This window comes from Mustelus asterias, chromosome 23, assembly GCF_964213995.1.
Source record: "Mustelus asterias chromosome 23, sMusAst1.hap1.1, whole genome shotgun sequence".
NCBI classification, from domain to species: Eukaryota; Metazoa; Chordata; class Chondrichthyes; order Carcharhiniformes; family Triakidae; genus Mustelus; species Mustelus asterias.
The window spans coordinates 65,873,454-65,898,831 of NC_135823.1; the positions used below are offsets into that span (position 1 = coordinate 65,873,454).

The 25,378-nt window shown below is 44.7% G+C and overlaps 1 protein-coding gene across 6 annotated transcripts in view; it reads right to left on the reverse strand.

Annotated features, from left to right (window-relative positions):
• The window catches only part of mapk8ip3 (mitogen-activated protein kinase 8 interacting protein 3), a 132,850-nt gene that overhangs the window by 43,100 nt on the left and 64,372 nt on the right, over positions 1-25,378 (reverse strand). For all 6 annotated transcript variants that reach the window (XM_078240828.1, XM_078240826.1, XM_078240825.1 and 3 more), the window contains 6 exons: positions 21,607-21,733; positions 18,567-18,662; positions 15,922-16,083; positions 13,154-13,310; positions 8,445-8,630; positions 3,006-3,189 (listed from right to left, as the gene is read on the reverse strand). In XM_078240828.1, coding sequence (XP_078096954.1) covers positions 3,006-3,189; positions 8,445-8,630; positions 13,154-13,310; positions 15,922-16,083; positions 18,567-18,662; positions 21,607-21,733 — 912 coding nt within the window. The remainder of the gene's footprint in view (positions 1-3,005; positions 3,190-8,444; positions 8,631-13,153; positions 13,311-15,921; positions 16,084-18,566; positions 18,663-21,606; positions 21,734-25,378) is intronic.

Consider the following 25,378-nt stretch of genomic DNA (forward strand, 5'->3'; position numbering starts at 1 on the left):
GTATAGCGCGCAAGAAACAATACTTTTCACTGCATCCCAATACATGGGCATGGACAGGGTGGATAGGGAGCAGCTGTTCCCCTTAGTTGAAGGGTCAGTTACAAGGGGACACAAATTAAAAGTGAGGGGTGGGAGGTTTGGGGGGATTTGAGAAGAAACGTTTTTACTCAGAGGGTGGTGGCGGTCTGGAATGCGCTGCCTGGGAGGGTGGTGGAGGCGGGGTGCCTCACATCCTTTAAAAAGTACCTGGATGAGTACTTGGCACACCATAACATTCAAGGCTATGGGCCAAGTGCTGGCAAGTGGGATTAGGTGGGAAGGACAGGGCATTCCATGCGCCGGTGCAAACTCGATGGGCTGAAGGGCCTCTTCTGCACTGCAGTATTCTGTGATTCTGTTATATCACAATAATAAATAAAATAAAGATCCTGAGGTCGAAACTGGTCTCTGAGAATAGTCATGATGTGGAGATGCCGGCGTTGGACTGGGGTAAACACAGTAAGAAGTTTAACAACACCAATAAGCTCTGTTTGTGAACTGAATTCCCACTCACCTGAAGAAGGGGCTTAGAGCTCCGAAAGCTTGTGTGGCTTTTGCTACCAAATAAACCTGTTGGACTTTAACCTGGTGTTGTTAAACTTCTTACTCTGAGAATACAGCAGGGACTGTGTGACAGTGTGTGTTATACAACTAAACAGGACAAGAACACTGGAGGCAGACAAAGTGAGAGTTAGTGGAATGGATAGCACCTAGCGCTGCTTTTGAAGTGGTGCCAGAACCCATTAGATCATTTAAAGGGATCAGAGATGGGAGCCTTTGGGGATTCTGTGCCATCAGGACTATCATGACCTGAGTGAGAGACGATTCATGGACATGTAACCATAATGTGGAGATGCCGGCATTGGACTGGGGTAAACACAGTAAGAAGTCTCACAACACCAGGTTAAAGTCCAACAGGTTTATTTGGTAGCAAAAGCCACTAACTTTCGGAGCGCAGCTCCTTCGTCAGGTAAGTGACTCCTGTTGGACTTTAACCTGGTGTTGTGAGACTTCTTACCATGTAACCATGCCCAGGGACCTCTGCTGCCTTACAGCTGCTGGTGAATGCAACTCAAGAACTGAAGCAATTGAATGAGATGTGAGAAATCTTTCAAAACAAAAAGTCTGGGCTGCAAAGACTGCACGGTCCCACATTTGTACCAGAATAATGACAGTGCTTGTTTACTCATTCATGGGATGTGGGCATTGCTGGCTGGGCTAGCACTTATTGTCCATGGGCTAGCATTTATTGCCCACCCGTGATTGCCTTGCAAGGCTATTTCAGCAGTCAACCACATTGCTGTGGCTCTGGAGTCACATGTAGGCCAGACCAGGTAACGCTGGCAGATTTCCTTCCCTAAAGGACATTACTGAACCAGATGGGTTTTTCCGACAATCGACAATGGTTTCATGGTCACCATTAAACTTTAGATTTTTTATACAATTCAAATTCCACCACCTGTTGTGGTGGGATTCGAACCCGGATCCCCAGGGCATTACCCTGGGTCTCTGGATTACTAGTCTACTGTAAATGCCACTGCCCCATCACTTCTGCTTGCAACAACGAGGCATATCATTATTGTATTGAATACTTAAAGAAACATTTACCTTTTTATTTGAAATATCCTCCACTTGTTAATTGTTTGAATTATATTGATTTTAGTTTGTTAGTTACAGTAAAAGTTCTAAAAAGTGGAATCTTGTCCAACAATTTCCTTTCTATTAGAATCCCTACAGTGCAGAAGGCGGCCATTCGGCCCATCGAGTCTGCACCAACCACAATCCCGCCCAGGCTCTATTCACGTAGTCACGGATGGGCAATAAGTGCTATATAATGCTACTTTAAATGTATTTTAAGTAGTGTATGAATCATTGTTCGCTTTGGCCAAAGCAAGTTACCAAAAGGCATAACGGGAAAGGTGAATAGTTCAGAGCCAAAGGCCTGGGATCCCTTTAGTTAGCAGAATTCATATCAGAATGTATATGGTGAGGGAACACACATTGCAACAATAATGAATAGGTTCAGTCACTGCCCAGACACAGATTAGATATGCCCCTGGCTGCAGGAACACATATCGATTCAGCTTGGCAGTGAGCCGGTGGGAACATCCACCTTAACCTTCACGGTAGCATTTAGCGTAACCTGGCAACAGGGAAGTAGCTTCAGCCAAGAAGGGAGTTAACATCCGGATTGAATGGACGAATGAGATACCATTATATTGGAAGGTACAATGCTGTTGGCTGAGGTACTTATCATAGATTTGTATTAATGTGTGTACACTAAACGAAATTAATTTTAAACTAATGAAGGGTGGGAAATCTGATAAAGAAAATGTATAGCTGTGCTTTTTTTATTGATAACCTCAGAATATGTCTGAGAGGTCCAGGTATTCTGTATCTGTAACCATCGAGATAACTTCTCCCATTGATCACTGGTCTTTAATAAATTTTTACCTTTTGTTCTGTGACATTGGTTTCCTGAGTCTAACTGCTACCTTCATTGGAAAACCCCGCTAACACCATTTCACTGATCCCTTTTACCACGGCATGAGCATCGTAACTACACAACCTTTTCCCCTACAGATCAGGGGCGGCACGGTGGCACAGTGGTTAGCACTGCTGCCTCACGGCGGCAGGGACCTGAATTCGATTCCCAGCTTGGGTCACTGTCTGTGTAGAGTCTGCTCATTCTCCCCGTGTCTGCGTGGGTTTGCTCCGGGTGCTCCGATTTCCTCCCACAGTCCAAAGGTGTGCAGGTTAGGTGAATTGGCCATGCTAAATTCTCCCTCAGTGAACCCGAACAGGTGCCGAGGGGATTTTCACAGTAGCTTCATTGCAGTGTCAATGTAAGACTGCTTGTGACTAATAATAAATAAACTAAACTTTAAGATTGCTCTTTTCAGACCACGTCAATGTTACCCTTCACTGTACAACACGTCGGTCATATCCATGCCCATTTCCTTTACCTGAGCTGAGTTCTATCTTCTGTCTGTGCCGGGTCGGTGAACACATGCTCCGTGTAGGCACTTGGACGTGCCAAGGCTGGTTCCACATCACTGGCACCGTTTTCCGTTGCTTCTGTGGCTTCAGTTGCCTCTTCAGCGGATGGTGGTTGGTTGACTTTCCCACCTTTAACAGTGGCCACATCACCTACATGGGCAGCACAGATACTGCTAGGAATTTATCATTACCATGAGTAGCTCAGAAACGACATTGCATTCATCAATATTGAAAATATTCCTTCAATCGTCTATTCAATAATAAAATCATTCAATAATATTACAAACACATTTCACAATAATCAGAACTATCGCCATTCTTCAATGTTTGTGTCATGATGAAGCTTAATGAGTTATCTCTATAATTATCAAATAACTTGTGTTATCCATTTCCAGATATCTCACTGGTCCATGCTAATTACAGCTTCCATTGACCAGAAACTGACCAGGACCAGCCATAGAAATACTGTGCCTAGATTTTCACAGTGACTTCATTGCAGTGTTAATGTAAGCCCACTTGTGACACTAATAGATAAACTTTAAAACATGACAGAGGCTAGGGAATCCTGCAGTGAGTAACTCATCTCCTGACTCCCCAAAGACTGCCCCCCATCTACAAGGCACAAATCAGGTGTGTGATGGAATAACCCATTGCCTGGATGAGTGCAGCTCCAACAACACTCAAAAAAATTTATCATCCAAGACAAAGCAGCCCACTAGATTGGCACCCCATCCACAAACATTCAATCCCTTTACCACCGACGCTCAGTAGCAGCAGTGTGTACCATCTAAAAGATGCACTGAATGCACCAAGGCTCCTTAGACAGCACCTTCCAAATCAACAACCACTAACATTAGAAAGACAAGGGCAGCAGATACATGGGGAAGCACCCCCTCCAAGTCACACATCATCCTGACTTGGAAATATATTGCCATTCCTTCATTTGCACTGGGTCAAAACCCTGAAATTCCCTCCCTAACTGAACTGTGGGTGTACCTACACCACACGGACTGTAATGGTTCGAGAAGGCAGCTCACCGCCACTTTCTCAAGGACAATTTGAGATGAGCAATAAATGCTGGCCAGCCAGTGACGTCCACATCCCATGGGTGAATTTTTTAAAAGTATATTATCAATCGCAATGTTACCAGGGACCAATTCTGAGATCCTATTTCTCTCAACCTGAAGGATCGCACAGTAGCAATGTCTCTCCTAACCCTTCACTAACATCCAAGCTCCATTGGCAGCTAATGGGCTCAGCCTCCACCTCCTCCATGTCCTTGACTCTCTTACTCCTTCACAACCCAACCACCAGAGCTCCTTTAGGACTCAGGTCTTGTTCTGCACACCCCAACTCCTCCCCAGCTTCTGACCATTTTCTCAATAATGCCAGCTGAGTGAGGCATAGCCCCAGATCCAGCGCAGCAGTGACAGGGGGATTATCAGGCCCAGGGTAAAGACGCTACCCAAGTTCCTTCCAAAATGCTGCATTGTCCTCCACCAACCCCAGCTTTCCACCATGAGAGATGGAAATATTTCTGCAGCTGTTAATGGAGATTGAATCTGGCTGAAGATTACATTGGAAAAGGGAGGATAAAAAAAGGGTAGAAAGATGGAACCAGAAGAGAAAATGCTGGAAAATCTCAGCAAATCTGGCAGCAAAGCATTGACAAAGGGTCACTGGACTGGAAATGTCAGCTCTTTTTTCTCCATACAGATGCTGCCAGACCTGCTGAGATTTTCCAGCGTTTTCTCTTTTGGTTTCAGATTCTAGCATCCACAGTAATTTGCTTTTATCCAGGGTAGAGAGACGGAGCTAGAGAGACGGAGATAGAGAGACGGAGCTAGAGAGACGGAGATAGATAGAGACAGAGATAGATAGAGACGGAAAGAGAAATAGAGAGAGAGAGATGGAGAAAGAAAAAGATAGAGAAAGAAAGATAGAGAAAGAAATCAAGAAAGATAAAAAATTAAATGTAGGAGATACACAGGAATAAGACAGAGAAAGGGGGAGAGGCCGGGAGAGAAACAGAACAAAGAGAGGGCGGAGGGAAGGTGAATCTAACAGAAATAGGAATATGAAACAAATGAATAAAGGAGAGAGGGACAAATAAAGAAATACAAGCAGGAAATTTCTTCCAGCTTCCTCCAACTCTCACTGCAGTTTCAGAGCTGGGTGGTTAAGGCTCTGATTCAGCTGGACACCACATTAAATGTGCAAATCAGAATCCAATCAGGATAGCAATTTTAACTGCTCCCATCGAAACCTACCAGATACCCAGCTGAGGCTTTGAGACAGAAATAAATCACAACGCTTCTTCTCACCTTCCCTCCCCAACACCATGCTGTGAGATAGCTGTGCCAGGCAATGCCCAATGTTCAGCTATCAGCAGCCAGCCCATTTCACACTGGCAGGTGGCTGACAAAATGTTAATTAATTCTGGTTACAGAAATCAGCCTCCCAGAAAATAAAAATACAGAATGCCGTACGCAGCCCACAGTCCCCGACCTCTTTACATCTCCATGTCAACAGAGGACAGAATGCATCAACACACGTGCTTCATTGGCACACCGTTAAAACACTGCACTCTGACCAGTGTTGGAACCAAACAACATGCTGTTGGTATCTGTGTAAATACCTTTGCGAGGTTCTGGCACAGGCTAATGCTTAACCAAAGAGGTAATTGGAATATTGAACACCAAGGTCAGCACATACAACTTGTAGCACCACTGATTTTCTGGCAGTTGATTTTAATGATCAGAAAATTGAAAATGCTACAATCGGGCAGCACTGACCCCCACGCTGCGATCGCAGTATCACAAAATCTATGCTGTACAATCAACAGGGTGCGCTCATGAATTACTCATTTCAATTTACTCAAAGTCCTTGGGCTTGGCTGGATGCCAGCAACACCAACCACACTCCCTTTCCGAACTTTATTTCTCAAATGTCGAGGGTATTCTCTAAGGACACTAAAGTCCTTCACCAACGGAAAGTTATCTTTAGAATTTGTTTGGGAGGCTTACTGGACATCTGGCTACAGGCCAGACTGGTGGAAGGAAGGTGTCATCCCTCTCTGATTTAATTGACAGTCTAAACCTGTACTGAGAATGGGAAATCTCCCAGTCTCCACCTCCAGCTGTGATGAGTTTCATAGAATCATAGAATCCCTACAGTGCAGGAGGAGGCCATTCGGCCCATCGAGCCTGTACCGACCACAATCCCACCCAGGCCCTATTCCCGTAACCCCACACATTTATCCTGCTAATCCCCGTGATACCAGGGTCAATTTAGCATGGCCAATCCAACCTAACCCGCACATCTTTGGACTGTGGGAGGAAACCAGAGCACCCGGAGGAAACCCATGCAGACACGGGGAGAATGTGCAAACTCCACACAGACAGTGATCCGAAGCTGGAATTGAACCCGGGTCCCTGGCGCTGTGAGGCAGCAGTGCTGACCACTGTGCCAGCGTGCCGAGTTTGTACACTCTTACTCTGTTAACCATGCTATCTATGCATGGGGCTGTGGGGATAGGGCCTGGGTGGGATTGTAGTCGGTGCAGACTTGATGGGCCGAATGGCCTCCTTGTGCACTGGGGGATTCTATGATTCTAACCTGCCTTTGATGAGGATAATCAGTCTCTCAGACCACTTCCCAGAATTTGTAAGCGGTACGGGCATTCTCCCGGTTCATTTTCAGAATCCATTTGGGAACTTTCTTACTCTGTTGGCCACTTGAAGATGATTACGGGAGACTTTGCGTCCACTCTCTGAGACATTTGATGAGTACATTCTAGAGATGGTCACAATTATGAACAAATGTCCTCCTTGGCTTACCAATCTGTCATGAATATGCCCAAGTTCCTGATCCATTTTCCAAAATCTTCGGTGAAGATGAACAGTCTTCATGGTAAGCTCACTTACCAGAATTCAAATTAAGAACGGGAAGTCATTTAGCCAATGGCAGAGTCAATGAAAATGGTTGAAAGTTTCTCTGAAAACCCCAGGGGCTGCCCTCCAAACCATAAGACCATAGGAGCAGAATTAGGCCATTCAGCCCATTGTGTCTGCTCTGCCATTCAGTCATGGCTGATATTTTTCTCATCCCCATTCTCCTGCCTTTTCCCCATAACCCCTGATCCCCCTAATCATCAACCTATCTATATCTGGCTTAAAGACATTCAACGAACTGGCCTCCACAGCCTTCTGCAGCAAAGAGTTCCACAGATTCACCACTCTCTGGCTGAAGAAATTCTCCCTCATCTCTGTTTTAAAGGATCGTCCCTTTAGCCTGAGTCTGTGCCCTCTGGTTCTAGTTTTCCCTACTAGTGGAAACATCCTCTCCACGTCCACTCTATCCAGGCCTCGCAGTATCCTGTAAGTCTCAATAAGGTCCCCCCCCATTCTTCTAAACTCCCAATGAGTAATAACCTCCCAGAGGCTGCCCTCTCACCTGATACTCAAAACAATTACTGGGCACCATGGCGACATTATTAATGCTTTCTCCTGCTGAATTGCAGACGAGCTTTGCACTCGTAATTTGCCATATGGACATGATCGAGTCATCAGGAAAAGATACTAAACAAAAAAACAGAAGGAAAGTTGAAGGGAATTCTATCCTTCACACATCTTCTTAGTGATAGCTTGAGAATGTTAGTGCTGCGGGGCATCAATTGGACATCATTGGCAAGGTTGACATTTATTACCCCGAGAAGGGGATAGTGCGTTTTCTTCTTAAAACCACTAAAGCTGTGGTTTAATTTCAACTGAGTGGGCGGCACGGTGGCACAGTGGTTAGCACTGCTGCCTCACAGCATCAGGGACCCGGGTTCAATTCCCGGCTTGGGTCACTGTCTGTGTGGAGTTTGTACGTTCTCCCCGTGTCTGTGTGGGTTTCCTCCGGGTGCTCCAGTTCCCACCCACAGTCTGAAAGACGTGCTGGTTGGGTTCATTGACCCAAACAGGGACCGGAGTGAGGCGACTAGGGGGATTTCACAGTAACTTCATTTCAACGTAAGCCTTACTTGTGACAAATAGATAAACTTTAAATAAACTTTTGAGTGGTTTTCTAGGTCACATCAAAGAGCAGTTAAGAGTCACCCACACTAGTCTGGACCAGGGAGGCACATGTAGGCCAGACCAGATAAGGATGACCAGGTTTCCTTCCCTAAATGGCATCAGTGAACCTGTTTGGTTTTAGTCGGAGAATCGGGCTGATGTCATTTTCACTTCTGCTGACATCAGTTCATTTCCAGACTTTCTTTTTTAGAAACTGAATTCAAATTCTCAAACTGCTTCCTGAAGCAAGATTGAACCAAACTAAATCACCTTGAAGGCGGGAATAAAAGTTTTAAATTTTTTTTAAGATAAAAAGAAAAACATTTTAATCGTGTTATTACCCACCCTGTCCTTTGTCAGATGTTGGGGTGTCACTTCTAGATGTGCTGTTGCTCCGGGGAACATTGCAGCGTGTTGCACATCCCACCAGAGTAATTCCTGCTAGCACCCCTTCTGTTCCACTGGAATCATCCGGATTCAAGTCTCCCTCTAAAAATATCTCTCCGGCGGGATAGTCACTCTCGCTCGCAGCTGATACAAAGAGAAAAGGAAAATTCTCATCTTGCCGTATCTACCACAACGTTTTAAAGAAGCTATTAAGACAGCATCCGTGTAGTCGCATGGTTCAGGAGGCTTACCAAGAATTGACTTGTTTTTTTTCGTCCTCCAGTTAGAACGTTCAGTTTCAACAATTTCCAAAGTGAGAAGTAGGAATGGCCAAATATTCCAAAAAAGTGTCAAACACGAGATTTCAAAAGAAAAGAATTGTTCCAAACATAGTCCAGGATTTGCCGGTCCTGCCAAAAGTCCGCTGCCAACCCCTCCCCCAGTGTCTACAGTTCTAGCCTCAGAATAGCATTTTAACACCAGTAATGGGGCAGTTTGGTTTCTTATACAAGCCATCCTGAGGTTGTTTGAGCAAGTTATTGTTACTTCTACAGTTTGGACACCGGGTTGAAAGACTACCTGAATTTAACCAGTTAGGTCCCTTCAAAGACAGAGAGGAGTATGTAATTCCTTCTTACCGAGTGTAGTACAGCAAGAGCGGACTAGAGTAGGCTAGCCCTGTAGTAGCAAGCTGTGTGCCAGATAGAAGTCTAACACATTGTACAGCAATCCCCATCACAATGAGCAGGGAGATCTTACAGCGAACAGTTCTAATTCATGCTACACCTATAACTCAGCCCCTATCAGAAAGTAGAGGTCTCCAATCCATCAGCCTGGGCTGCACTTGTCCACAACTCAATTTTGTCCTCCAGTTTGCCATCCAGCCCCATTCCAGATAAATGCATCTCTGCTGAACTGTATTGTCACTTGTTCTGTAAATAGTCAGGGAGAGCTAGGAGATGTAGCAGGTGTTCAGTTTCACCCCGTAAAACACACATACAACATCATAGAATCCCTACAGTGCAGGGGAGGCCATTCGGCCCATCGGGTCTGCACCAACTCTCCAAAAGAGCATCATAGAAATCATCATAGAAACCCTACAGTGCAGAAGGAGGCCATTCGGCCCATCGAGTCTGCACCGACCACAATCCCACCCAGGCCCTACCCCCACATATTTTACCCACTAATCCCTCTAACCTACGCATCCCAGGACTCTAAGGGGCAATTTTTTTAACCTGGCCAATCAACCTAACCTGCACATCTTTGGACTGTGGGAGGAAACCGGAGCACCCGGAGGAAACCCACGCAGACATGAGGAGAATGTGCAAACTCCACACAGACAGTGACCCGAGCCGGGAATCGAACCCGGGACCCTGGAGCTGTGAAGCAGCAGTGCTAGCCACTGTGCTACCGTGCCGCCGTCCAGACCTTATCCAGACCCACCCCCACTCTATCCCCGTAGCCCCACACATTTACCATTACCAAACCCCCTAACCTACACATCTTGGGACCCTAAGGGGCAATTTGGCATGGCCAATCCACCTAACCTGCACATCTTTGGAGCGTGGGAGGAAACCGGAGCACCCGGAGGAAACCCACGCAGACACAGGGAGAACGTGCAAAGTCCACACAGTCACCCAGTGCTGGAATCGAACCCGGGTCCCTGGCACTGTGAGGCAGCAGTGCTAACCACTGTGCCACCGTGCCACCCTCTGGGGCACTCTCCAGCTAGGCAGCCACCCAGGCCAGTCACACACATACTGGGAAATCGCAAGTACAATTTTCTCTTGGTTCTATCCATTGCAGATGACATTTCGTGGACCAAAGTCCTAGGACCTCCTGATGTGTCAGTCAGGCAGGGTCTCCTGGCTGTTGGGTACGAATTCATAAAATCAGGCCACGTAATTCGACCAATTTCTCTGCCTTGCTTTGAAAATTAGTGGAAGGAAATAAGACTGCCATTAGATTTATTTCAACCTGTAAAATCTAATCAGCAACAGTAAAGACAAAGAACCCAAAGTTTGTGCTTCAGTGCCCCGTAACAATTTTAATGAGGCAATTGAGGTGGGCCTGCATGAATATGAACTCCCTGATTAAGGGCCAAATTAATGGTCCAATCAGGGAGCCCTGTGCTCTGTACTTAAGCAGGCGTGTCAGTTCCTCTGGCACTCCGGATGTAGACTGCACACTGACAGCACTCTGTACAGTGTTGTTGGATCTTGTAAATACAGGAACTTTGGTGAAGGAACTTTCGCCTCCGAGGGCTTATTACAGCCCGCCATCAGAGAGCTGTGAGCTGGGATTATCGAGTTCCTAATCTCAGTTCCTGATACATGTCGAGGGCACAGAGGTGGAGAATTCAGGCCAGTGTGTGTCAGGAAAATACATCTCGCGATTCAACTCTTAATGCAATCAACCTGTCGCAAAGGCCACCTTAATGAACAGGAGCAGTCAACTAGGTATAGCTCTTGGGGCTAATGGGATCAAGAGATCTGGGGAGGTGGGGAGGTGGGGAGGTGGGGAGGTGGGGGGAGAGAAGGTGAGATAAGGATATTGAATTTGAGGTGGGATCAGGATATTGAATTTGATTTTTTTGAAGTTTATTTATTGTCACAAGTAGGCTAAAATTAACACTGCAATGAAGTTACTGTGAAAATCTCCTAGGCGCCGCATTCCGGTGCCTGTTCAGGTACACCGAGGGAGAATTTAATACAGCCAATACACCAAACCAGCACATCTTTCCAACTATGGGAGGAAACCGGAGCACCCGGAGGAAGCCCCCGCAGACATGGGGAGAGCGTGCAGGCTCCACACAGACAATCTCCCAAGCCAGGAATCGAACCTGGGTCCCTGGAGCTGTGAGACAGCAGTTCTAACCACTGTGCCACCGTGCCGACCCCTGATGATCAGCAGGGTTAAAATGAATGGCAGAGCAGGCTCAAAAGGCCAAATGACCTACTCCTGCTTCTATTTTCTATGTTTCTATCTTAATAAGAGACAGTACAGTAGTCTGGAACCATTCTGCAACCAAGGCATAATCTGAATATTTTCTTTACTTTCGGCTCCTAGAAACACCCACATAAGTAAAATGAGAGAAAATAGGAGCAAGAGTAGGTCATACAACCCTTTGAGCCCGCTCTGCCATTCATACTGATCATGGCTGATCATCCAACTCAATAGCCTAATTCCCCCCTTCCCCACAGAAACAGGTGGCCCTGGTTGCCTTCATTTATTGAATCACAGAATCACTATAGTACAGAAGGAGGCCATTTGGCCCATCGAGTCTGTACCGACCACAACCCCACCCAGACCCTATTCCCATAACCCCACATATTTACCCTGCTAATCCCTTGACACTAGGAGGTAACTTAGCATGGCCAAATCAACCTGACCCGCACATCTTTGGACTGTGGGAGGAAACCAGAGCACCCGGAGGAAATCCACGCAGACACGGGGAGAATGTGCAGACTCGGGGAGAATGTGCAGACTCTGCACAGACAGTGACCCAAGCTGGGAATTGAACCTGGGTCCCTCGCGCTGTGAGGCAGCAGTGCTAACCACTGTGCCACCCCATCCTTTCTGGTCCCATTCACAACTGCCGAGCTAGCAGAGAAAGCAAACTGTCTGAGTAACACACTATCTCTCTGAGCCGACTTCTTCTGTGATTCATTTCTTAAGGTTCGAAAACAAGATTTGTATTCGTATAGCGCTTTCCCCGACCAGCAAATGTCCCGAACCACTTCACAGCCAATGAAGTACTTTTCAAAATGTAGACGCTGTTAATGTAGGAAACACGGCAGCTAATTTGCACTCAGCAAATGTCTCAGCTGAAAGACGGCATCTCCAACAGTACAGCACACCCTTGGCACTGTCAGCCTTGATTTTTGTACTCAAGTCCTGGAGTGGGACTTGAACCGAGAACCATGCGACTCAGAGGTGAGTGTGCTACCAACTGAGCCAGAGCTGACTGGAACTGTCGACAGTTCACAGGAAAGGCCTTCAGCTAAAACCGCTCCCCGGGAGAACAGCCTTGTCGCACCCTAACAGCATCAGCCATGCACAGGAACCGACCTTTGTTTTAAGAAAATATTACCATGACCCACATGTGGAAACAGATAAGCCCAAATGTTCGGCTTTACAATGACAATCGGTAAACTGTTTATAAAGCGTTTGTAGATTTGTAAAACCTATTGTACAGATGAAACAATCGGGAAGGTATTTTGCTTGTACATGTGCCCTAATGGATCATGTTAAAGTCGAACAGGTTTACTTGGAATCACGTGCTTCCGGAGCGCTGTTCCTTCATCAGGGTGAGGGGGAAGTTAGCATAGCCAATGCACCTAGCTAGCACGTCTTATGGACTGTGGGATAAAACCGGAGCACTCGGAGGAAACCCACGCAGACACGGGGAGAACGTGCAAACTCCACTCACCTGATGAAGGAGCAGCGCTCCGAAAGCTTGTGATTCCAAATAAACCTGTTGTACTTTAACCTGGTGTCGTTAGACTTCTTACCGAGCCCACCCCAGTCCAACGCCGGCATCTCCACATTATAATGAATATTGTTGCAACATGTCCCTAACATTATTTTTACTCCAGTTGTCCTGATTGGATAGAATCATCGCTGCAAAGTATAGATTCAGTACCGAAACATTTGAATTCACTTACCGGGGACACTGGTGATACACAGAACATGAGCGTTGCACACTATAAACTGGTCCATAATGGTGCCAGGCTGGTTAGCATCAATGATCACAATTTTACTGGTGGAGTGAGTGCTTGTGCAGATCCACACACGGCTCGAGACGTCCTCCGCACTGTGAACCTTGAGAAAGAAATCGCAAAGAAGAGTTGACCCAGCACGAAAACCACAAACTCAGTGAAGGCGGCGATGAGCTACAAACCAATTTGATTTATTATTGTCACAAAAAAAAGGGCTGCATGGACAAGTTGGGCCGAAGGGCCTATTTCCATGCTATAAATCTCTATGACTGTATGTATTGGTATACAGTGAAAAGTATTGTTTCTTGCACGCTATGCAGTCAAAGCATACCGTACACAGGGAAGGAAAGGACAGAGTGCAGAATGTAGTGTTACAGTCATATCTAGGGTGTAGACAAAGATCAGCTTAATATGAGGTAGGTAAAACTGACAACAAACACTTACACTGGGGAAGTGTTATTAAATAATATATTGATAACTGGCAAAATTGCATCTATGTAGCAGTAAGTGTTGCCTTGCTGAGAACAGCTATTTATTATTTATTTATTTGTCACAAATAGGCTTACATTAACACTGCAATGAAGTTACTGTGAAAATCCTCTAGTCGCCACACTCCGGCACCTGTTCAGATACACTGAGGGTGAAGTTAGCATGTCCAATGCACCTAACCAGCATGTCTTTCGGACTGTGGGAGGAAACCGGAGCACCCGGAGGAAACCCACGGGGAGAACGTGCAAACTCCATACAGACAGCAACCAAAGCTGGGAATTGAACCCAGGTAACTGGAGCTGTGAGGCAGCAGTGCTAACCACTGTGCCTCCATGCCACCCCATTCTTTATAGCAGAAATAATTTACATAGTGCCTTACATAACATCAGGACAGTTCAAAGAGTTTTACAACCAATGAAGGACTTTTGAAGCATAATCACTCTTCTAAAGTAGCAAACATAGCAGCTAATGTGAATACAACAGGGTCACTTAAACAACAATGAGATAACGATTGCAAAATCGGTTTTAGGTTCTGATGAACGATCATCAACCTGAAACATTAACTCTCCACAGCTGCTATGTCCCATGGTGAGTATTTCTAAAATCTTGTTTTTATTTCAGATTTCCACCATCTGCAGTATTTTGCTTTAGTATTATTAGTCTGTTTTAGGGTGTTGGCTATCTGATAAATGTTGCTCAGAATGACGTGGAGAAGTTTTTGTGCCTTGGGTATGGTCACAGAAGCCAGCGGTCTGTGAAAGTGCTGGAATTGTGCTGGGAATTAGAGTTGGGAGTACAACTTTCTGAATCCCGTAAAACACTGTCTCAGGAGAAGAGACTGAACCATTGGAACGTGAACAGTTATTGCGGCTTTCCTAGTCAAAACTGTTTCTGAGGGAATTCAGAGACTAGATTTTGAAAAATGAAGATTTGAAATCTTTCATGAGGGAGACAGAGTTTTTAAGGAGATTGTGTGACACACAGTGGTCACTGACGCCAGGGTGAGTTACTGAGAAATCCGTGGGATCTTTCTTGGTCACATCTGCCATTTAATGTGCAGCGTGGTGCATTCAACCACAGATTTCCTGTTAATTCATATTTACCTCATGTTAATTCTGAATGTTACCGTATAAGATACATACTGTAGATTGTTTTACTTTTCTGAATTTGTAAAGTTTATTTTGTTGGTTTAAAACCACTGAGCCTTGTAGCTTTATTCTCCTAGTGGGTAACTGGGGTTTCAAACTCTGTCTACTTTAAACAAAATGTTACTGGTCCCTAACCAGATTGCAACAAAAAGGCCGCAGTGGAGTGTTTGCTTTGACTGACTGATATCTTTATGAGGTTACAATAAGTTATTGAGGTGAATAAAATGGAGGTGGGGGGAGGGTTCACAACTGCTTCTCAACATGGATGGCTTGCGCATCCCCTGGAAACAAGTGAAAAGTAAAAAGATTCTTACTAACGTGTCTTTTTTATTATTCATTTACAAGATATGGGCATCGCTGGCTGGACCAGCATTTATTGCCCATCCCTAACTGCCCTCCATTTCAGAGGACAGTTGAGAGTCAACCACATTGCTGTGGCTCTGGAGTCACGTGTAGGCCAGACAGGGTAAGGACGGCAGATTTCTTTCCCTAAAGGACATGGGTTTTTTTTTATGACAATCAACAACGGTTTCACGGTCATTAGTAGATTCTTAATTCCAGATTTTTACTGAATTCAAATTTCACTATCGGCCATGGTGGGATTCGAACCCAGGTCCCCAGAGCATTACCCTGGGTCTCTGGATTACTAGTCCAGTGACAATACCACTAACCCACTACCTCCTCATGTTTTTAGACGGGGCTGCCCTCTTCCTCGATGCCAGTCAAAGGACTCCGTTCACTTCGTTCTTTCTGCAGTGCTATGTTCTTAATGTCACCTTGTGAAAATCAGTGTTCTGATCTGCCACACACACCTTTAGATTACTGTCCTGTTACCCCGAGTTTCGTTTAGGTTGTGAATCTGTGGAATTCGCTACCCACAAAGTGCGGCGGATGCTGGGACAGTGAGTAAATTTAAGGAGGAGTTAGACAGATTTTTAATTGGTAATGGTTTGAAGGGTTATGGGGGGGGGGAAGGCAGGAAAATGGGAATGAGGAGCATATCAGCCACGATCGAATGGCGGAGTGGACTCGATGGGCCGAATGGTCTAATTCTGCCCCTATATCTGATGAACTTACCTTCTTGATTTTATCAGGAGAGCTGTGACTGCTGCTGTTCTTCCCATCTTTCTCAGTGTCGGTGGTTAGGGGATCACAGCTCCGTGAGCGGCCCAGTTCATTCCCGTTATCTAACCGCTGTGGCTTCCAGCCGGTTAAATCCACACCAGCAGCACACCAAAGCTGTGAGGATCATAAATGTAATAACCATCATGAGAAATACCAGATCAAACATCTCCAAACTTACACTGGGCACAGAATGACTGATGCCAATGAGAGGTTTTTTTCTTCATTTTTTCATGGGATCAAGACCAGCATTTGTTACCCGTCCCTAATTGCCCTTGAATGAGTAACTTGCTAGTGGCCACTCCAGAGCAGTTAATAGCCAACCACATTGCTGTGGATCTGGAGTCACTTGTAGGTCAGACCAATGTCCTGTCCAGGAGACCAGGAGGAAAATATATATCTACATCAGCCCGGCTACCTTATAATTTTCTTTCTCAAAAATGGACAAAGTCTTTATCCTGACACACCTGAATAGCCATGATTGAATTCAAATTCCACCAGCTGCTGCAGTGGAACTTGAACCCGTGTCCCCCAGGGCACTAGCCAGGACCTTTAGATTACTCACCCAGTGACAGTACCACTATGCTACCAAAACATTCCACTAAATGCTTCTTGACAAGTGGTTTGAATGATGACCTGCTCCCTTCTCCAGGTCTCATCTATTCATGAAGATTCAATACACCTGCTGCAGACTGGGATATACTTTACCAAAGCAGCAACACAGGAAGCTGGTTTTAGGATAGGGTTTACATTATTTGAACATTGCTGAATAGTGAGCCATGTTGCCAAAGCTTTCATTTCTTGCACTATTCAGGACAAGAATATGAAACTTCAAATGCTCACAACAATTCATACTGCATGGGGAAAGGGCGCTGATTGTTTTGACATTTTACATTCTCCTTCTACTGTTCCAGCTGCTCTCAGAACTTGCATAATCAGATCATTATGTGTATCGTGTTGCAGAAGATTGCGCACTATGCAGGGAAATCATGCTCTCTCTTTGGGTAGCGTTTCGTTATTCGCACTGTGCTAATCTCTATCGAATTTCCCAGGTTGGGCTCAACTTCATCCGTAGCTGTTTTTCACGGATTGTTCATGATGTCATCAAGTAAGATGGGCATAAAAGATACAGGCACTTTCAAATGCATCTTTCCTGTGCAGAAACTGAAGGATCATCATCTTGTTTTATGCCTTACTCTGGTGCGCAAATAAGATACCTGCGTGTGACACAGAGTTTTGTAAACATGTCGCTCAAATTGACTACAAAATGTGACTTTTTTAAAAATTCATTTGTGGGACATGGGCATCGCTGGCTGGCCAGCATTTATTGCCAATCCCTAGTTGCCCTAGAACTGAGTGGCTTACGAGACCATTTCAGAGGGCAGTTGAGAGTCAACCACACTGCCATGGCTCTGGAGACACATGTAGGCCAGACCAGGTAAGGGCGGCAGATTTCCTTCCCTAAAGGACATTAGTGAACCAATTGGGTTTTACCGACAATCGACAATGTTTTCATGGTCATCTGTAGATTCTTAATTCCAGACTTTTTTATTGAATTCAAATTCCTCCATTTGCCATGGCGGGATTCGAACCAGAGTCCCCAGAACATTAGCTGAGTTTCTGGATTAATAGTCTAGCGATAATACCACTAGGCCATTGCCTCCCCTTTACTCTGTAGGCATCACAGAGTTACAACAGGAGAAAGTCCAGTCCTTTCAAACTTACTATAGTACGGTTCACAGGTTTAGTAGAAGAACCCATGTGCCAACATCGTAGCATAGCTTTATAACTTTATTAAAAAATACTGGGCAGCACGGTGGCACAGTGGTTAGCACTGCGTCTCACAGTATCTGGGACCCGAGTTCAATTCCGGCCTCGGGTCACTGTCTGTCGTGTCTGCGTGGGTTTCCTACCGGGGCTCCGGTTTCCTCCCACAATCCAAAAGCAGTGCGGGTTAGGTTGATTGGCCATGCTAAATTGACACTATTGTCTGTCGGATTAGCAGGATAAATATGTGGGGTTACAGGAATAGGGCCCAGGTGAGATTGTGGTCGGTACAGACTTGATGGGCTGAATGGCCTCCTTCTGTACTGTGGGTTTCTATGAAGATGTGTAGGTTAGGGGGATTAGAGGGGTAAATACATGGGCTATGAGGATAGGGCTTGGGTGGAGTGCTCTGTTGGAGAGTCAGTGCACACATGATGGGCCGAATGGCTTCCCTCTGCACTGTAGGGATTCTATAGGCAGAGAAGTGTATTTGCATTGTCTCATTGTTTCTTCAAGAAACGTGGCTACAGACCTCACTGGATTGTTTTGGAAATGGAAATTCCAAGTGTAGCAAAAGAAGTTTGTATGAAAGTTTGAACAGTGGCCTCAAAAAACTAAAGAGCACACGATCCTGCGGGTTACTCTGGCAACACGACCTTGAGCTGACAGTAAGCTTGCAGGCTCCAGCACTGCCGATCCCATGCAACATAACAATCCATCACTTAACTAACTTTGGTATAATAGAATTTCTTAGCAAAAGTCAGCCATTAAGAGATGAGCACTGAAATGGGTTCTACTAAATTCTGATCATTGGAACCTCTTTTTGCTCTTACCTTCATGGTTGGATCTTTTGCAACCAACGGACGGCAGTAGACTGGAATAGGGACATTCTTCATACGATTATCTTCCTGGCTGCCATTTGGACTCAACTAGATTAAGAATAAGGACATCACTCACTTTTCAATAAGGTTAAACTGTTGCATTCTCACATTATAAGGTATCCAAATACATCCACGCAAATGTTTTGCATGTCATTCTTCATGGGGAAGATGCAATGAGCCAGAAGTGAACAAAATAATTTGGACCTGTAATGTCCTAACTATGTTAGCAGTTGTGGGTTTTAAACAGAAAGAAAATATGTGGTTTACACACGTAGATTAATTGTAACACAAAACAGGTATATTGAAAGATATTCTCTGCTCTTAAACTAAAACTAGAACACCCTAATGATATCACGATTAAATCATGTGATCTGCTCTTAAAGCAATCATGCAACTATTTAAATATATAGCATCAAATTGAGATCTTTGACTTTAGTCTTGGGGAATTCCCTGGCCTTTCATACATTCGAATGAATTTGCGCAAAGGAGAGATGTTAGGGGTGGAAGGAGGATGAGGTGGGTGAAAAATGAGGAGAAAGTTAGAATCTCAAAAAATATATTCATTATCTCTTCCTAGCTGAGCTCATCCTGTTCTTCTGTTTAGCTTTATTTCTCCTGTCTGTTCCATACTCCCCTTTTGCAGCGCACTGCTGTACAGTACAGAGCAGCCAGTCATATTGGAAGACGGATTGGGTGGGGTATACTATACTGTTCCTCTCAAAGCATCCCAATATTAAAACCTCAGAACATGTGTTCCATTACGACACTGGTGGCAGTACAGATCACATTGTCCTGTCCATGGGGGTAGCACAGTTGTGCCAGGCACTTAGGCACAATGTGCAGATGCTGGCGTAAGAAGTCTCACAACGCCAGGTTAAAGTCCAACAGGTTTATTTGGAATCATGAGCTTTCTGAGCGCTGCTCCTTCAGCAGGTTAGTGGAGAGGTAGGTTTCACAAACACAGTATATATAGTCTTTTTCAGGTACCTGAAAAGACTCGCACGCCAACCATTATCTTGCAATTGTGTCTTTGTCTACATATGCCGTGTTTGTGAAACCTATCTCTCCGCTCACCTGATGAAGGAGCAGCACACAGAAAGCTCGTGTTACCAAATAAACCTGTTGGACTTTAACCTGGTGTTGTGAGACTTCTTAGTGAAAGGTACATCCTTGGTCTCACAAAAGGCTTTCTTGGTTTATGAAATAAGGGCATCAGCACTGGCTGTCAGAGGCGGAAGAAATCACTTGATTATCTAGAGAAACAAGCATTATACAGAGTATGATTCTGTTCCCATGGTCACAGACTGCTGGACATTCACACAGTGATAACCCTTTCACTTCATGAAGAGTTGTAATAGAGGTTAAAGGGCATCCCTGGTGATAGATGTACAAACGTGAATGGAGCAAAGGCAGTCATGATCTCACAGCAGGCCTAAGGAGATGAATGGCCTACTCCTGTACCAGACAAAGTACAATCATAGGATATTCCTCTGTGCAATACCTTAACAAGTGTTAATCCTTTTAAAGTGCCAGAAAGCAGATTATTGCATGGTTGTTTGGTAGGGCAGAGCTTAAAAGAGACATGCTGTTGAAGCTTTCTGTCTTGAACTCATCAGTAAGAAGTTTAACAACACCAGGTTAAAGTCCAACAGGTTTATTTGGTAGCAAAAGCCACCTGCAGAGGACCTGCAGAGTTTCACTGGCTGTCTTGTCTGGAGACAATACACATCTTTTTAGCCTGTCTTGATGCTCTCTCCACTCCCATTGTTTTGTTTCTTAAAGACTGGATTAGTTGTAAGTATTCGCATTCCAACCATTATTCATGTAAATTGAGTCTGTGTCTTTATAAGTTCTGTTTGTGAACAGAATTCCCACTCACCTGAAGAAGGGGCTTAGAGCCTCGAAAGCTTGTGTGGCTTTTGCTACCAAATAAACCTGTTGGACTTTAACCTGGTGTTGTTAAACTTCTTACTGTGTTTACCCCAGTCCAACGCCGGCATCTCCACATCTTGAACTCATCAGGACAGGCACAAGAATGCCAAATTTCAAAAGGAGCAACATTTTATATCTCGTGAGAAAAGGGCTCTTCAGGATGAGTGCAAGGTAGAAAAGTTCAACAGCACATTTTTTTTCCAGCAATACATGAACGAATGTCAGAACAGAAGTTAATAGTGAATCGGGTGATCAAATCGAAAAGGAAACCACCTTCTGCAGCAGTTGTAACATCAGCAGATCCTACCAAGAGTGAAAGAGACATGTGTATGATCACTTCAGGTGTACAATCTAGTACTACAGAAAACCGACACACCTCCAGTACTGTGATTATAATGACAGACTACCTAGAGGACTTGTGTGGAAATAATAGAAAAAAAGGATGAGAATGGTTGAATTGTCAGTGGTTTGGAGGACAGGGATGGATTGGACTTTTGAAGTCGTTTGGTGGGACTGAGCATATTAAAGTTTTTAATGTTTATTTATTGGTGTCACAAGTAGACTTACATTAACACTGCAATGAAGGTACTGTGAAATTCCCCTAGTCGCCACAGTCCGCCGCCTGTTTGGGTACACTGAGGGAGAATTTAGCATGGCCAATGCACCTTAAAGTTTATTTATTAGTCATAAATAAGGCTTATATTAACACTGCATTGAAGTTACTGTGAAATTCCCCTAATCACCGCAGTCCAGCACCTGTTCAGGTCAATGCACCTAACCACCACGTCTTTCAGAATACATATTGTTACATAACCTAATTTCTCAAGAATGTTATCCTCAGCAATTGGGACTAGCTTAGGGGTTAAAAAAGGGGCAGCATCGACAAGTTAGGCCGAAGGGCCTGCTTCCATGCGGTAAACCTCTATGACTCTATGAGATCAGGGTTTCGAGAGTTGTACGGTGTATTCTGATATCACCAGGCCAGTATGTTTAAGTCTCAGAGCCAGAATCGTGTATGAGGATATAAAACGGAGATATGGTGTGCTGTTTCAGACTGTACCTGTTTGTACTTTGCTGGGAGACTCCAGCCACACGCTTGTAGTCTTCCGTCGTCATTCCTGACATGGTCCCTCACCTGTCGGTACTGTTCGCGTTTGAGTTCCCGCCGAGCAGTCGATGTGCAATCACTGGGAGGAAAAGCAAATACAGTCACCGCGCTGTTCAATGCAAGTCGGAGAAAACGTCACTTGAATGGGTGGGCGAGAATAGAGATTCGTGTGGCTGTGAGTTTAAACCTACCCCGAGCTACTATTGCATTTCTTTTGTGATCTGAACACCCCAATTCTTTTCAAAAGGTACATCTTCAGCCTCATTACATAAACGTTTAAGATAAAGCACTCTGTGACAAAAAGGAGGTTCTTGATGATAGACCATTGACCGGAAACATTTGCTCTGTTCCTTTCTCCAATTGGTTAAGGATGTTAGAGTGTAACCGGTGACAATTTTGCGTTGGATGTAGTGTGACCAATGGTAACAAGCTGTAAGGGTCAGTTGACCCAGTAAACCATGACAAAATGATGTGATGGTCAGCTGACTCATTATAAATAAGAACCTGTTGGGAATTGTGGGAACTTGGATTGGCCCAGGACGAGGCCCCAAGTTTGGAGTAATGAAGTTTCTTTATTAAACCCTTTCTTTGATTCATAAATTGGAGTAAGTTTTGTTATATTTTTATTGTCTGCATTTGAAGAGTTCCTTCCTAAGGAAACAAAGGAGCTGTTTAGTGACCGAAACATATAGGATTCTGAGGGGTTTTGACAGGGTGAACGTGGAGAGGATGTTTCCTCTCATGGGAGAATCCAGAACGAGGGGGTCACTGTTTAAAAATAAGGGGTCGCCCATTTCAGAGATGAGGAGAATTTATTTTCTTCAAAGGTCATGAATCTGTGGAACCCGCTGCCTCAAAAGGCAATGGAAGCAAAATCTTTGAATGTTTCCAAGGCAGAGTTAGATAGATTCTTGACAAACAGAGGGGTGGAAGGTTATGGAGGGGGTAGGCAGGAAGTTACAGTCAGATCAGCTACGATATTATTGAATGGTGGAGCAGGCTTGAAGGGCCGAGTGGCCTACTCCTGCTCCCAGTTGTAGGTTTGTAGCTTGCATTTTCCAGCATTTCTATTACAGATTTCCAGCATCTGCAGCATTTTGCTTTTGTTTCACTTTCTGACACTTCATCTTAAACACCATAATGAGTCTCACAACACCAGGTTAAAGTCCAACAGGCTTATTTGGAATCACGAGCTTTTGGAGCACTGCTCCTTCATCAGGTAAGTGATGAAGAAGCAGCGCTCCAAAAACTCGTGATACCAAATAAACCTGTTGGACTTTAACCTGGTGTTGTGAGACTTCTTACTGTGCCCATCCCAGTCCAATGCCGGCATCTCCACATCATGGCTACCACCGACATCTTAAACCTCATCATACTTACCAATATTTCTAAAATACTCAAGACTTTCAGCTGGACATGTGATACCTAATTAGCACTACAATACAATAAAATTGGGCCAAATTTTGAACTGGATGGCACCAGCCATTCATTAGACTTGCATCTTCCCCACAGATTTTCTGTGGGTTTCTACACGGGGAAACTCCTATCAGCCAACCATCCAAAAGATAGGCTTCAAGAGGGCAACAGGGAAAACAACACCTTAACTAATTAGATTGAAAAAATGTGAATGAGCAGCTGAGAGTCTCAATTAGGAAGTGCCAATTTGAATATTGAATTAAATGTGAAGTCAGGTACAGAGAGCAAAATGAGAGGGAAAGAAATGTTGGACTTAAGGATCAGAATTATTAGTTAAAATCTCTAACAACAATTAAAATGTGAAGGAATGAGACTCCACATCTGTAAAATGCATTTTAAGTGCCAGGGAGGTTGTATGGCTGTAATCAAGATTGATCACACCTTTAAATGAGTGCTTACACAGTAATGGGCATAATGTAAGTTTTTTTCTGGAGTATTCCGTACTTATCAATCATGGAAGTCCAGCAACCGCACAGCGCGGGGAGCGGCCTATGCAAAGGTCCGTTGACCTTGGGCAGGATTTTCCAGTTTGGGGGCGAGCACAGCTGGAAAATCCCACCCGCAGTGTTTTGGCCTCAATTGCTTTCTGTGAGTGGCGAATTCCACAGAGTGGTGAGCCTGTGGAATTCACTACTGTAGAAAGCATCGAGGCCAAAACATCGTGGGCGGGATTTAATGGCCTTGCTCGGGCAAGACCAGAAATTCCTGCCCGAGGTCACCGGAGATTTCCATTGTCGGACCCTCGCCCGCTCTGATTCCGTGGCAGGCGAGGTGGTAGAGTTCTGGCCTGTAAGGAGGAGTTAGATTTCACTCTTGGGGCTTAGGGGATTAAAGGATTTGGGGCAGAAGGCGGAATCAGACTACTGAAGAGCCATGATTATAATAAATAGTGGATCAAACTCAAAGGACTGAATGGCCTACTCCTGTTCCTATTTTCTATGTTTCTATGACAACAACTCCCGAATTTCAGTATTCACGTGTGACTCAAAGAATCCCTACAGTGCAGGAGGAGGCCATTTGGACCATCGGGCCTGCACCGACAACAATCCCACCCAGGCCCTATTCCCGTGACCCCATGTATTTACCCTGCTGATTTCCCCCGACACTAAGGGGCAATTAGCATGGCTAATCCGCCTAAGCTGCACATCTTTGGACAGTGGGAGGAAACCGGAGGGCCCGGAGGAAACCCACGCAGACATGGGGAGAATGTGCAAACTCCACATAGACAGTGACCACATAGACGGGAATCGAGCCCGGGTCCCTGGCGCTGTGAGGCAGCAGTGCTAAGCACTATGCCACCATGCAGTTCAGAAGAACATTTTGGGCTCCACAAAGAAGGGAAGATAACTTGCCTCCATTTGGCCTTATCCCAGCAGTTCCTGACTCGATAAGCCATATTAATTTAAGTGAAACTCCAAAAGCCTCAGCTGATCCACAGTAAAACCAAACCAGGCATTAGGGCCATTACTACTGTGTGAAAAACATTAAAAGTATTGACAATTTGGCAGACATTGTAGGATATCCTTCATCCTAAACCAACCGCAGCCTATTGTATTGAATCTCAACACCAGCAAAGTTCAATGTGTTCCTTTGCCTAGATCATACAATGATGTACACATTGCTCTCGTCTCGACAATGACTAACTTCAATATCCATTTTTAATATCTCTCCTTAAAATATCTTGCAGGAAATGTACAACGACAGCTTCAGGGCACATCCTGCAATAATAATGTTAGAAAATTTCAATGATATGTTCATACTGGCTGCTCCCTAGTCTGATATTCCCAATTTTCCCCATGAAGTATGACTTACTTTAATATCAAAATAAACTATCCCAGAGATTATCACACGTATAATCAAATTTGGTGGATGGAAAACGGTTGGTCATACACAGGTCCGCAATGTTGCTAGTGTGTTGTTAATAGTGCGGATAATTCACCATCAATAAACACAAGTGGTAGACAGCAACCAAACCACTAGGATTTTGAAACTCTCGCATAAATTGAACAGACTATGGTGTTGGTGAAAGAGAGAATTCCTACAAGGAAAATATTAGTTCAAGAATTTGCAGAGATGTTGCCACCTTAAAATTCACAGTTGTTCTATCAGTGAGACCAGGCATATTGGTACAGCGACCGACAGCTACAGAGCACACCAACATATCTGCAATGGACTTCCACCACTGCAGACCTTCTAGGTTGTGAGCAAATTCCTGTTTAAAAATATACTGCACAAAACATTGGGGGGA